This window comes from Cervus canadensis, chromosome 20 (assembly GCF_019320065.1).
Source record: "Cervus canadensis isolate Bull #8, Minnesota chromosome 20, ASM1932006v1, whole genome shotgun sequence".
In the NCBI taxonomy this organism is placed as follows: domain Eukaryota; kingdom Metazoa; phylum Chordata; class Mammalia; order Artiodactyla; family Cervidae; genus Cervus; species Cervus canadensis.
In genome coordinates, this window is record NC_057405.1 from 35601565 (window position 1) to 35617063 (window position 15499).

The 15499-nt window shown below is 38.5% G+C and overlaps 1 protein-coding gene across 6 annotated transcripts in view; it reads left to right on the forward strand.

Moving 5' to 3' along the window:
- DOP1A (DOP1 leucine zipper like protein A) overlaps positions 1-15499 on the forward strand; it is a 133849-nt gene that overhangs the window by 92428 nt on the left and 25922 nt on the right. For all 6 annotated transcript variants that reach the window (XM_043439529.1, XM_043439533.1, XM_043439532.1 and 3 more), the window contains 6 exons: positions 1667-1767; positions 3482-3741; positions 5284-7273; positions 8047-8158; positions 8268-8450; positions 10967-11092. In XM_043439529.1, the coding sequence (XP_043295464.1) occupies positions 1667-1767; positions 3482-3741; positions 5284-7273; positions 8047-8158; positions 8268-8450; positions 10967-11092 (2772 nt within the window). The remainder of the gene's footprint in view (positions 1-1666; positions 1768-3481; positions 3742-5283; positions 7274-8046; positions 8159-8267; positions 8451-10966; positions 11093-15499) is intronic.

Here is a 15499-nt window from a genome sequence, read left to right on the forward strand (position 1 = left end):
AGTTGTTGCTTGTCTGAGTTCTTGGGTTGTTTACAGATGTATTCAGTGGTCTCAGTTATGAAACTGATGGATTCATTTACTAATGTGTGTGAAATGGCATTTGTAAGTTACAGAATGCTAATATGTGAGGTTATGGGCTTCCCTGATGGCTCAGATGGTAAAGAATCTGCCTGCAATGCAGGAGACCTGGGTTCAGTCCCTTGGTCAGGAAGATCCTCTGGAGAAGGGCATGGCTATCCACTCCAGTATTCTTGCCTGGAGAATTCCATGGACAAAGAATAAATAAGGATTTTGTATCCTATGTATATGAAGTGTGATTCATAAGTGTCAGTTAAAGATGGCTGAGTTATGAGCAGACCTGAAAAGAAGCTGTAATGATCATTCTGATTGACCTGGTCAGGGTAACCTAATGAAGTTTGTGGTCTTCCTGTGTCTGTTCTCTTATGTTAATAGAAAATTTTGTTGAACAGCTTTTAGAAGTGGATTGCCCTCATTTTAAAAAAATTCTAAATGCTAGTGACTTTGAATAGGTTATATTCCAAAAGGCTTTGTGTTGAGTAAATGAAGCATTTGGCCGCAGGGAAGTGGCAAATGGAGTGAATGAGAGGAATGAAAAGTTTATTCCAAGAGAAATGTTAATATTCTAGTTCTCCTTCTATACATTCTTTCAGAATTGTTCAGAAATTTTTAAATAAAGCCTTGTATTTTAATGTAATAGTTTGTTTTACTTTAAGTATAAATCTAGGACAAATTATATCCCTGTTTACTTGTATAACATTTCTAAGTTCTAAATAAGGATATTATATATCCACGAAAAAATTAAAGTATCAGTTATTATTTTTTTTAATGTGTTTGTATTGGTTGATGTACAAATGCAAGCTTCATTGGAAAAGCATGCATTAAGACCACAGGAAAAGCAGGCATTCCTCTAACCTGTCACAGTTTAGACAGTTGCAATCTGATTTGGGGGATCTTTTACTTGATGGATTCTACAAATGCTGGAGAAAGACTATACAATTTCTTATAATCTTGTAATTTCTACTAACGCATTATTGTCTAATATCTAATATTGATCATTCTAAATAATTTATTCTTACATTATTTTATCCATTGTTATCACATAATCTTTTCCAGATAATTCCAAAAGTGATGTAATAGTTTTTGTGTAGAAATAGAGTTTTTTTAAGTCCTTAAATTTTTAATCTAATAAACCAGATTTATAAGTGATGATAAGTTTATTTGAAATTAATATATAATTTCTAGGAGCTAAGCAAATTATATAGTGCCATAAAATTAGTTTTGACTACTGTTTACTTATATTAAAATGAAGGGGAAAGTGCTTCCTATAGTCAAGATATAGTAACATGCACATTATTAGTTCTTTCCATCCCCTGTTATAAAATAATCTAGTAAACTAATCACCTAAACTAAATAATAACTTATATGGCAGCATGAGATGATCCTTTAGGTTTAATATTTCTGTATATATTTAAGTATTTTATGTATTTCTGTTTCCATAAAAAAAAATACAGCTTATTTCAGCATGTACTAGAATACTGTGAACACTGAACATAATACTGTCTTAAATAGCAACTTTTTTTTTTCTTACTAAAAATCACTCAATATATTCATGGATAATAAAATCATCTCCCATATTTGTCCTCAGAAAATAAGGATGGAAGCACATGCAAAGTTTGCAGTTCTTTGGCATCTAACAAGGGACCTCCATATAAATAAGTCCTCATCTTTTGCACGGTCTTTCGACAGGTTGGTTACGTTTTATATTCAGGTGTTTTTGAGGGGATGCGAAGTAGAAAAGAGTAACTTTTATTGCTTTGCCAGGCAAAAGGGGCCACAGTGGGCTAATGCCCTCAAGATTGTGTGACCCTTATATTCAGGTTTTATAATAAGATATCTTAATGTTTCCTTTCTTTAATCCCCTGGCTAATTTGGCAGGAGTAGCAGATAGTAATTTGCAGATTTTGTAAACAGAATTTATAAATTATCTTTTTAATCTAAGCTGTATTAAAAGGCATGGCATTTTTATTTATCTAACCGATTTTTCCTTTGTATTTCTGGAGCACCCAGTGCCCCTTCCTTTCATTGGGTGACCTCATCAAGTTCCTCCTATGTGCCAGGCATCACTCTAAATGTCAGGAATATAGCAACATATGCAGCCTTCTTGAGTCTACATTCAGTGAAATTTCATATAAACAGTAGATGGTATAAGTGTTTCTCTAACAGTTATTCCCAGTCTTGCCTGAACCAGACTTAGAATCTACAACTAAAATACTGACAGATCACTTCTGTGGATTCACAACATCTAGTTAGCTGCCTGAGAGTGGTTTTGCTGTTTGTCTGGACTACATAGATGACTCAGACACCAGAAATAAGATTTGCAGTAACTTCCAAGGAAATGCCATTTATAGGTAGACTTACATACATCGACATCAGATAGCAGGCTCACCAGCAAGTCTCATCAAGACGGCCCCAAATCTAACTATGCTTGAAGCCCCACTCAGCATCAGATGCATGCTCTGCTGGATCTCAGCTGCTATAAGGCAGCATCACCGTTCTCTAACGGTCTGCTACTGAACCCCTCTAGTAAACTGCGCCCTGGGACCGGGTACTTCACAAATACCACCTCTAATTCAGTAACCACCTGTTCTCAATCATGACAGTGAAGTTAAGTGATTTGCCCAAGATCATCATACGTGAGATAAAGTAGATGGCCCAGTTTTATCTTTGGTTTTCTGATCCCAAACCGTACCTCCACACCTTTCACAGAAAGTCTTTCCTTGAATTAAGCACATGGCTTCAACTCATAAAGAAAATGGGAGCAAAGGAGCACAGAAGAACATGAAAATAGTGTTGACTTGTAGAGGGGCTGTATTTAGTGATACGAACAGTAATACGGCGCTAAAACAGACTAATTCTCAAGTTTTTTTCTTCTGTTTTTTTACAGTATCTTATAGAGATAATGTATGCTTGTGAAATTTCAAAAAATACAAGTGTATAAGAAAAGAGAGAGGACTATTTTCTCCTTTCTCATTGTATCTTTTTGGTTTCCTTGGTGGCTCAGATGGTAAAAGCGTCTGCCTGCAATGCGGGAGACCCGGGTTCTATCCCTGGGTTGGGAAGATCCCCTGGAGAAGGAAATGGCAACCCACTCCAGTACTCTTGCCTGGAAAATCTCATGGACAGAGGAGCCTGGTAGGCTACAGTCCATGGGGTCACAAAGAGTCGGACATGACTGAGTGACTTCACTTTCTTTTTCTTTCTTTCATTGTATCTACTGAGACTGGGGATTAAGGTTATTAAAACGCTGTAGTCAAAAGTTATTTTGAAGTATAATTACTTTAAAATAGTTAATTCAAAGTAAGAAACACAACTTACAGTAATGTTAATTTTTAAAAAATTAGAGTGTTAAAACTAAAGTAGGTATTCTATTCTTTGTTTTAATTATTGGTGTTTATTGTAGGTCACTGTTCATCATGCTAGACAGCCTTAACAGTCTTGATGGTTCCACCAGCTCTGTGGGACAAGCCTGGCTGAACCAAGTCCTACAAAGACATGATATCGCAAGAGTTTTGGAACCACTGTTACTGCTCTTACTGCATCCCAAAACTCAGAGGGTTTCAGTGCAGCGAGTACAAGCAGAACGTTACTGGAATAAGGCTCCCTGTTTTCCTGGAGAAGAGAGTGACAAGCATTTCATGCAGAACTTTTCCTGCAATAATGGTGAATATCGCATGGAATTAGAGCAACTTTATTTAGAATTAAATTAATAAATAGAGAGGTGAACACACAAGAGTGATTGTCAAGAGAACTAAACGTGAGAACTTCTCCATGGGCTGATTTTTTCCCCTCTGCATGCAATAGTGCTGCTTGCGTGTGTCAGTGTGTACCTCATCCCTGACCATCTTAGAGGACTTGGATCTCTGTTATCAACTGACACTTTCAGGGGCGGCATTAGCATAGCTCTGGTCAGAAACATTCTTCAGTATTAGCAAATACTGTAGACTTTATAGTCCTGGTCCTGCAGTGTTCTGTAGATACTCCACTGGGAATCTAGAGTAAGCTTTTAGTGCACATTTCTATTTCAGGCGTCATTTCCCTCATCTGTAAAATGAGGACTATGATACCCAGCTCTCAAAACTTCATGGTGAGCGTTAGGTGTGGTCATGTTAGTGACATGCGTAGTGCAGTGACTGGCATATAAGTGTTTGATAAATGTTCACTGTTATGATTAATGTTTGATAAATATTTGCTATTACTATTAATAGAATACTATTACTAATAATAGTAATTAATAGACATTCACACATTGTCAGATGATACCCTCTATAATACACCAATAATGGCCCCTTAGATTATTGTACTTTACAGACAAAAGAATCAACTTCATTTCTCTCTCTTGTAAAATAATCCTGTAAGGTCAGTAATGAAAGGTCACGTTACCAGTGAGGCTGTGGCTTTCTCAGAGTCTCACAGCTGGTAGGTGGTGAAGTTAGAATGGACCGTGCCCCTGCTTCATCTTGAGTGTGTTTCTACAGAGCCGTGGTTCCTCGCTCTAGCTTCCTTTCCACAGCTTCCCCTGAATCCTCCTAAGAACATGGTCCGCTCTGCTTATCGCCAGCACTTCTTTGCATTAACACCTTGCCCACCGTAGTTCCTGCCTGTCTGCTGAATTCTCACCTCTCTGAGATCATTCTCAGACCTCATCTGTGGTGTCATGATGCTTTCCCTGAATTTGAAGCTTCTGTCTTTGCACTTCTTGCGTGGAACTAAGCCTTCCACCCTCTCTGAAGAAATGCTCCCCCAAAAGCACAGAAATGGGTATTTGTGATCCCTACTTGTTTTAAAACTTCTCAGAGTAAAGAGTGATGTTTTTTCCTTTCCTCACCCTCTTCTCCTCATTTAGGGCCTTACTCAAACTAGATAATTTATAAATGCTTGTTGAATTTTTTTAAAATCAAGGAGATTATGTGTTTATATACTAACTATATACCAAACTATTTAAAAAGAATGTCATATTTGGGGATAAGGGCAATGTTTTATATTTTATCTCTGTTAAACGTGCTGTTTTGTTTAATTCAGTTGAATAATAGGCCTTCTAATGTTGAGTTATCTTTAAATTCTAATAATCATCTACATAATTTTCTAACTTAAAAGGTCTAACATATTAATAAACATTTTAATAGAAAAATATAAGTAGGTAATGAAAGTAATGAATTATTTTAATGTATTTTGTATTGTTTTTCTTTACTCTCTTTTTGCCAGTAAGCCAAGTACAACTCATGGCATCGAAAGGAAATGGTGAGAAGACACTTACCATGGATGAAATGGAGAACTTCAGCCTTACTGTTAATCCGTTAAGTGACAGGCTGTCCCTCCTAAGTACCAGCAGTGAGACAATCCCTATGGTTGTGTCTGATTTCGATCTGCCCGACCAGCAGATAGAAATACTTCAGAGGTCTGACTCGGGATGTTCTCAGTCCTCTGCTGGGGACAACCTGAGTTACGAAGCCGATCCTGAGAACGTGACTGCACAGGACGATTCCCAGGCGCCAAGCGCCGGCTCCCCAGATGATGATGTTCAGCAGGTGGTCTTTGACCTGATATGTAAAGTTGTCAGTGGCCTCGAGGCGGAATCTGCCTCAGTGACATCTCAGTCTGAAATTGAAGGGCTGCCCCCAAAGGACAGTGATGTGGATCCAGGCGAGGAGGTGACTAGCAACGAAGATCAGCCTGCTCAGCAGAGCCAGAGTGCCGTACTGAATGACGACAGTTCTCAGTTTCTTTCTGTGTCTGCAGAGGGAAGCTGTGAGTGTGTGCCAAATGGAATTTCCAGAAACAGCTCCTCACCTTGTATTTCAGGAACCGCACAGACTTTGCACGACTCTTCTGTTGCTTCCACAGAAACCAGATCTCGACAGAGAAGTCACAGTAGCATTCAGTTCAGCTTCAAAGAAAAATTATCAGAAAAAGTCTCCGAGAAAGAAACAATTGTAAAGGAGTCAGGTAAACAACCGGGAGCAAAACCTAAAGTAAAACTTGCCAGAAAAAAGGATGATGACAAGAAGAAAACTTCAAACGAAAAACTCAAGCAGACCAGTGTTTTCTTCAGTGATGGTCTAGATTTAGAGAACTGGTATAGCTGCGGAGAGGGAGAAATTTCTGAAATTGAGAGTGACATGGGTTCTCCAGGATCACGAAAATCTCCCAATTTCAACATCCATCCTCTCTATCAGCATGTGCTTTTGTATCTCCAGTTGTACGATTCATCCAGGACTCTGTATGCTTTTTCTGCCATTAAGGCCATCTTGAAAACTAACCCCATTGCTTTTGTAAATGCCATTTCAACCACTAGTGTAAATAACGCATATACGCCTCAGTTGTCTCTGCTTCAGAATCTTTTGGCCAGACACCGGATTTCTGTTATGGGCAAAGATTTTTATAGTCACATTCCAGTGGACTCAAATCATAACTTCCGGAGTTCTATGTACATAGAAATCCTTATTTCTCTCTGTTTGTATTATATGCGTAGCCATTACCCGACTCATGTCAAGGTTACAGCACAGGATTTAATAGGCAATCGAAACATGCAGATGATGAGCATTGAAATTTTAACACTCCTCTTCACTGAGCTGGCAAAAGTCATAGAAAGCTCAGCAAAAGGTTTCCCTAGTTTTATCTCTGATATGTTATCTAAGTGCAAAGTTCAGAAAGTGATTCTTCACTGTTTGCTGTCATCTATCTTTAGTGCTCAGAAATGGCACAGTGAAAAGATGGCAGGTAAGAACATGATTGCTGTGGAAGAAGGTTTCTCAGAGGACAGCCTGATCAATTTCTCCGAAGATGAATTTGACAATGGCAGCACACTGCAGTCACAACTTCTCAAAGTGCTTCAGAGGCTCATTGTTCTCGAACACAGGGTAATGACTATCCCTGAAGAGAATGAAACAGGTTTTGATTTTGTGGTGTCTGATCTGGAGCACATCAGTCCCCATCAGCCCATGACTTCTCTTCAGTATTTGCATGCCCAGCCAATCACATCTCAAGGCATGTTCCTCTGTGCGGTGATACGAGCTTTGCATCAACACTGTGCCTGTAAGATGCACCCACAGTGGATTGGTTTAATCACATCTACTCTGCCTTACATGGGAAAAGTTCTCCAGAGAGTGGTTGTTTCTGTGACACTACAGCTTTGTAGAAATTTAGATAATTTAATTCAACAGTACAAATATGAAACAGGATTATCTGATAGTAGGTAAGAATTGATTTTTAATTTTGTCGTTATTGACAGTTTTTACATGTATGACCACTTCATCATCTAGAAAGTCAGTTGCAATTTGGGTAAATAAATTAGAGGTTCTTGTTAGGTTACACATAGTATGTTGTTTTCATAAAGAAGAAAATTGAGGAAGAGTATCCATAAAAGAATCAAGAATAGAAAACAGAAGGAATAGATAAACAGGACTTTTTTTTCGCCATAGAGCTGAAATTAATTTTGATGCCCTTCTTGACTGAGCTGGCAAAAGTAGCAGAAAGCCTTGCAAAGGGTTTCCTTGGTTTAACTGATATGTTGATCTAAGTACAAGTTAATGTCACACTAAAATTAAACTTATAAATAATTCTTTTCCCATCTGATTTTACTTCTTATTTTGAATTTTCATTGTTTGGTGTCTAATTTTATCTGTATCCCCAGGCCATATTCAAAATTAATCTGTCAAAATTTATCCAGGTGTTTAATAGACTAGTGTCTGGTTTATCTCCTGTGTGAGCTCAGGTACTGGAAATAAGAAAACTGGCTGTATTTATTTGTTTAGAATTTGTTATCCCAAAAGAACTTTAGTACATTTAATGTGTCACACTTGTTTTATTAGATGAGGATATAAAAGCTCCTAATTTATTTATTTATATAATATTTATTGAGCTCTTACTCTGTGCTTAGCGCATGCTGGACATTTATTATTGATGAAACACAAACTTCTTGTTCACAGAACTTGTGTTCACATGGATGTGATGTATATCTTCTTTCAGGCCTCTGTGGATGGCATCAATTATCCCACCAGATATGATTCTTACCCTTTTGGAAGGGATCACAGCCATTATCCACTACTGTTTGTTGGATCCTACTACACAATATCACCAAGTGAGACTGCACAAATATTTGACTGGTTTTTAAAGACTGTGAGGCCTAATAAGTCCCCACTTGTAAACCTCAGTAAATGATATGTTTCTTTTTCCCCTGACTTTGATAGCTTTTGGTCAATGTAGATCACAAACACCTGTTTGAAGCCCGCAGTGGAATCCTCTCGATCCTTCACATGATTATGTCCTCAGTGACACTGCTTTGGAGCGTGCTGCATCAGGCCGATTCTTCGGAAAAAATGACCATTGCTGCATCTGCCTCTGTTACCACTATTAACCTTGGAGCCACAAAGGTTAGATAATTCACACTTCACCCTTGGAGCTCAAGAGTCTATTTGACACCTCTCCTAGAGATTATGTTCCAAATTTGTGAATAATTTGAGTAGTATTTATGATACTCTGCATGGATTGTGTAATTAGTTATCACGTAATTTCTTTTTTGTTATCAAGTAATTTTAACTATTTTCTTGAAACAGCATTAAAAAAATCACACTTTTTAAGCATATATAATACATTTTTTTTTTTTTAGTAAATTTAAAGTGCTGCAGTACTCTCACCACAATCTAATGTTTGAACATAGCCGTCACCACAAAAAGATTCTTCATGCCCATCTGCAGGCACTTGGGTCCCACCCCTAACCACCATCAACCCTTAATCTGTTTTCTCTGTATATCGATTTGCTTTTTCAGGCCATTTCCTGTAAAAAAGAAATTATACATTATTTGGTCTTTTGTGTCTAACACCTTTCATGTGACATAATATTATTGAGATTCAGTCATACATGTTATTACTTTATTCCTTTTTTAGAACATTTCAAGCTGACATTTTAATATGCAAATCTCTCCTGGAAAATAGTTTAACAATATGTACAGAGATCTTTAAGTTACATAGTTTTTGACCTAGTAATCTTCTTTAGTAATGAATTCTAAAATAATCAAAATTATGTAAATATGTATAATATTTACTATAGCTTTATTTATAATAAATATTATGGGTTTCCCTCATAGCTCAGTCAGTAAAGAATCTCCCTGCAATGCAGGAGACCCAGGTTCAATTCCTGGGTCAGGAAGGTCTCCTGGAAAAGGAAATGGCAACCCACTCCAGTATTCTTGCCTGGAGAATCCCATGGACAGAGGAGCCTGGCAGGCTATACTCCATGGGGTCACAAGAGTCACACACGACTTAGTGGCTAAATCACCACCACCATAGCCTTATTTAATGGCAGAAAAAAAGAGATCTAAACAGTAGGGAACGGTTAAGTAACTTATTTACTCAGTGTTACATTCAGTTCAGTTCAGTTCAGTCATTCAGTCGTGTCCGACTGTTTGCGACCCCATGAACCGCAGCATGCCAGGCCTCCCTGTCCATCACTATCTCCTGGAGTCCACCCAAACCCATGTCCATTGAGTTGGTGGTGCCATCCAACCGTATCATCTTCTGTCATCCCCTTCTCCTCCTGCCCTCAATCTTTCTCAGCATCAGGGTCTTTTCAAATGAGTCAGCCCTTCGCATCAGGTGGTCACTGTATTGGAGTTTCAGCTTCAACATCAGTCCTTCCAATGAACACCCAAGACTGATCTCCTTTAGGATGGACTGGTTGGATCTCCTTGCAGTCCAAGGGACTCTCAAGAGTCTTCTCCAGCACCACAGTTCAAAAGCATCAATTCTTCAGTGCTCAACTTTCTTTATAGTCCAACTCTCACATCCATACATGACCACTGGAAAAACCATAGCATTGACTAGATGAACCTTTGTTGACAAAGTGATGTCTCTGCTTTTTAATATGCTGTCTAGGTTGGTCATAACCTTCCTTCCAAGGAGTAAGCGTCTTTAATTGCATGGCTGCAATCACCATCTGCAGTGATTTTGGAGCCCAGAAAAATAAAGTCAACCACTGTTTCCCCATCTGTTTGCCATGTCGCCACTAATAATCATGGTTTTGAAGAATTCTTAGTCAATGGAACGTGCTTAAAAGTTTAGTAAAACAGGAATTTTATATAATTGAATAAATATTGTATTTCTAATTCTGTAAAAAAATTATCTGCAGAAGAAGGAATAAAGAAAATTCATGAGCTAATTAATGATTATCTCAGGATGATGAAGTTAATGGTTGATTCAAAAAATTTTTTTCTTCTTATACTTTCAGATGTTTCCCAAAGTTTCTTCCTTATATTTAGAGGGAAATTATGTGAATGTTTAAAAGCATGTTTGCTATGGCAAGTCATCAAATTGTTATCCCTCAATTACCTAATCTTACTCCAGATCTGACTTCCTAGACCTGGGAGTCACGGGATCACACCTGGCGCTGTGGAGGAAGGCTGGAAATCAGGAGAAAATTTAAATAAACTGATGGTTTATTTTAATATTTGGATTACATTGTTACAGGCTATTTTTTTTCTCTTGACTTAAAATGACCATGGTTGCATCTCTTTAACATTATTAAACTTTCCTCCACCATTATTTACCACGGATACCATATTTACCACTCCAGTATTCTTGGGCTTCCCTGGTGGCTCCGCCTGCAATGCTGGAGACCTAGGTTCGATCCCTGGGTTGGGAAGATCCCCTGGAGAAGGGAACGGCTAACCACTCCAGTATTCTGGCTTGGAGAATTGCATGGACTGCATAGTCCATGGGGTCACAAAGAGTCAGACACAACTAAGGGACTTTCACTTCACTTCACTATCATGATTTAGGTGGTAAAATATACAAGTTCTGTATATTCTTCCAAGAAAAACTAAAAGTGCAGTCCAGTTATTAATGCTTTCATAATTTTTAATGCACTTGTAATTTGCTCAAATTTTTTTAGAACTTGAGGCAGCAGATCCTAGAATTATTGGGGCCCATTTCAATGAATCATGGTGTTCACTTTATGGCTGCCATTGCCTTTGTGTGGAATGAGAGAAGACAGAACAAAGGTCCCACCAGGACCAAGGTATGTGTTTATGTTTTCACTCGGTAAGCATATGGTGAAGACACGCTCAGTTTCAATGTTCCCTTAGTTGCAGTGGGATTAGGGGCTGGGATGGGGTGGGTTGCAGAAAAGTAGATTTGTCTTCCAGTTTAGATAATAATATATTGCCTAAATTTCTTAAGTGTAAAAGATACTTTATGTGAAAAAAGAAATTCATATGATATTAAAACTGTAGCTATATAGAAATGATAATCAGATACAATGTGTTTTTTAAACGATAGTCATTTAAGGTGCATACCAAGAGTATGGAGAGAAATTTTCATCTTGATTAGCTTTTCATTACAATGTGACTGCTTCAATGTAATTCATATATTGTCTTTAGATTATATATGTGGAAATTTTGTTGCTTTGTGAGTTTGAAAGCTCAAACAACTATTCTGTGTTGGATATAAATACTGACTCACTAGAATACTAAGGCTATTAAATAATTTATTCCTGTAAGATATGTGATTTTTCTAGCTGAAGGTTTCTAATCATATTTTTGTGCTGATTTCATTTCATATATGTATGCTGACACTTTTCAAGTAATAAAAATAAACATTCTGTTTATATGACATTTTGCATGTAAGGATTCAGTAGTAGATATTACATTGGACAGAATTGAGATCTTGTTTTATTTAATATTAGTTAAGCACATGTGGTGTAACACTGTATATTAAACACATGCCTTTTTCTCTGCTCTCTTACCAAATATGAGAGTGAAAAAATTTTAAATGACAAGACCTACAATGACAAAAACTTGGGAGGGGTGACTATATAAGTGTGGTCATAAGTGTCATATGATCACAAGTGTCACAAAGTTTTGCAAGATGAAAAACACATGTCTGAGTTATAACTGACTTGGATATCAATATCAGTTTTCTCTGCTGTACTGATTTGCTGCAAGCAAAGGACCAGTTACCGATATAAATCTATAGACAGTCTGGAAGTAGAAGTATCAGGTACTTCTGAAGGCAAAGAGTTAGGATGGGGCTGAAATCTGGAGGGCTGATTGAAAGTTTATAGTTCCCTTTTTCCAACCCAAGCAGCCACCCACTTCTCTTACCCTACCCCATCAGGATACTGGAGTGAAGTTTACTTTGAGAAGAGTTTAAGAAAAGAGACTCTTGATCCAAGGGCACAAGGTTCACAGCTCAGTTGAGTCACTTAGTCATTCCAACTCTGTGACCCCATGGACTGCAGCATGCCAGGCTCCCATCACCAACTTCTGGAGCTTACTCAACCTCATATCCATTGAGTCGGTGATGCCATCCAACCATCTCATCCTCTGTCTTCCCCTTCTCCCGTCTTCACCCTTTCCCAGCATCAGGGTCTTTTGTAGTGAGTCAGTTCTTCACATCAGGTGGCCAAAGTATTGGAGTTTCAGCTTCAACATCAGTCCTTCCAATGAACACCCAGGACTGATCTCCTTTAGGATGGACTGGCTGGATCTCCTTGCAGTCCAAGGAACTCTCAAGAGTCTTCCCCCAACACCACAGTTCAAAAGCATCAATTCTTTGGCACTCAGCTTTCTTTATAGTCCAACTCTCACATCTGTACATGACTACTGGAAAAACCATAGCTTTGACTAGACGGACCTTTGCTGACAAAGTAATCTCTCTGCTTTTTAATATGCTGTCTAGGTTGGTCATAGCTTTTCTTCCAAGGAGCAAGCATCTTTTAATTTCATGGCGGCAGTCACCTTTTGCAGTAATTTTGGAGCCCAAAAGAATAAAGTCTGTCACTGTTTCCATTGTTCCTGCATCTGTTTGCCATGAAGTGATGGGATGGGATGCCATGATCTTAGTTTTCTGAATGTTGAATTTTAAGTCAACTTTTTCACTTTCCTCTTTCACTTTCCTCAAGAAGCTGTTTAGTTCTTTTTCGCTTTCTGCCATAAGGATGGTGTCTTCTGCATATCTGAGATTATTGATATTTCACCCGGCAGTCATGATTCCAGCTTGTGCTTCATCCAGCCCAGCATTTTGCATAATGTACTCTGCATATAAGTTCAATAAGCCAGGTGACAATATGCAGCCTTAACATACTCCTTTCCCAATTTGGAACCAGTCTGTTGTTCCATGCCCAGTTCTAACTGTTGCTTCTTGACCTGCATACAGATTTCTCAGGAAGCAGGTCGGGTGGTCTGGTATTCCCATCTCTTGAAGAATCTTCCACAGTTTGTTGTAATCCACATAGTCAAAGGCTTTGGCGTAGTCAATAAAGCAGAAGTAAATGTTTTTCTGGAACTCTCTTGCTTTTTTCATGATCCAACAAATGTTGGCAATTTGATCTTTGGTTCCTCTGCCTTTTCTAACTCCTATGGTTCACGTACTGTTGAAGCCTGGCTTGGAGAATTTTGAGCATTACTTTGCTAGCGTGTGAGATGGGTGCAATTGAGTGGTAGTTTAAACATTTTTTTGGCTTTGCCTTTCTTTGGGATTGGAATGAAAACTGGCCTTTGCCAGTCCTGTGGCCACTGCTGAGTTTTCCAAATTTGCTGACATATTGAGTGCAGCACTTTCACAGCACCATCTTTTACGATTTGAAATAGCTCAACTGGAATTCCATCACCTCCACTAGCTTTGTTTGTAGTGATGTTTCCTAAGGACCACTTGACTTCACATTCCAGAATATCTGGCTCTAGGTGAGTGATCACACCATCATGGTTATCTGGGTCGTGAAGATCTTTCTTGTATAGTTCTTCTGTATATTCTTGCCACCTCTTCTTAATCTCTTCTGCTTCTGTTAGGTCCATACCATTTCTGTTCTTTATTGAGCCCATCTTTGCATGAAATGTTCCCTTGGTATCTCTAATTTTCTTGAAGAGATCTCTAGTCTTTCCTATTCCATTGTTTTCCTCTATTTCTTTGCATTGGTCACTGAGGAAGGCTTTCTTATCTCTCCTTGCTATTCTTTGAAACTGTGCATTCATATGGGTATATCTTTCCTTTTCTCCTTTGCCTTTCACTTCTTTTCTCAGCTATTTGTGAGGCCTCCTCAGACAAGCATTTCGCCTTTTTGCATTTCTTTTTCTTGGGGATGGTCTTGATCACTGCCTCCTGTACAATGTCCCGAACCTCCATCCATATTTCTTCAGGCACTCTGTCTATCAGATCTAATCCCTTGAATCTATTTGTCACTTTTACTGTAAAATCATAAGGGATTTGATTTAGGTCATACCTGAATGGTCTGGCGGTTTTCCCTACTTTCTTCAATTTAAGTTTGAATTTGGCAATAAGGACTTCATGATCTAAGCCACAGTCAGCTCCCAGTCTTCTTTTTGCTGACTGTATAGGGCTTCTCCATCTTTGGCTGCAAAGGATATAATCAATCTGATTTCGGTGTTGACCATCTGGTGATGTCCATGTGTAGTCTTCTCTTGTGTTGTTGGAAAAGGATGTTTGCTGTGACCAGTGCATTCTCTTGGCAAACCTCTGTTATTCTTTACCCTGCTTTGTTTTGTACTCCAAGGCCAAATTTGCCTGTTACTCCAGGTATTTCTTGACTTCCTACTTTTACATTCCAGTCCCCTATAATGAAAAGGACATCTTTTTTGGGTGTTAGTTCTAGAAGGTCTTGTAGATCTTCACAGAACCGTTCAACTTCAGCTTCTTCAGCATTACTGCTCGGGGCATAGACTTGGATTACTGTTATATTGAATGGTTTGCCTTGGAAACAAAAAGAGATCATTTTGTAATTTTTTAGATTGCATCCAAGTACAAGGTTCATACAGGTAGGAATTAGACATCATGCTGCAAACAGCAGTCAGGAAAAGTCTACATTCTGAAAAATGGAATCAACATCACTCCAGCAAGATTACAGGAAGCCATTATGTTCCTCAGGTAGGAGTTTTTAGGATTCCTCTCTAGGGAAATGGCCTGACCAAGAAAAAAGACCTAAGCTACTTAAATTTTTGTGTCTCCTAACAACACCACCAACAACAAAAAAGGACCCCAAAACTAGCCTGCTGTCACTACATTGGAAGGGCCACCTATCCAGTAGTCTTGCACCTAAATGCTTGGCTTCCCATCACCTTTTCATTTCTTTTTGATAGGCAGTAGTAACATAGTTGTTAAGACCTCATACTTTGAAACCAGGTCCCTGGGGTTCAAATATTGACTTCTCCACTCACTAGCTATGTAACATCCTCAGGGTAGCATTACTGCTTTATGGGGTTGTAGGGATCAGAACAGGAGGGAGGGAGGGTGAATGGAAAGGAAGGGAGGGAGGAAGGGTATACATGTATATATGGCACTTATCAATACTTGGCACTTAATAAGGACTCTGTAAGTATATTTGTGTATAGTTATTATTACTGCTGTGCTGTGCTTGGTCGTGTCCGACTCTGGGACCCCATGGACTATATAGCTTGCCAGACTCCTGTGT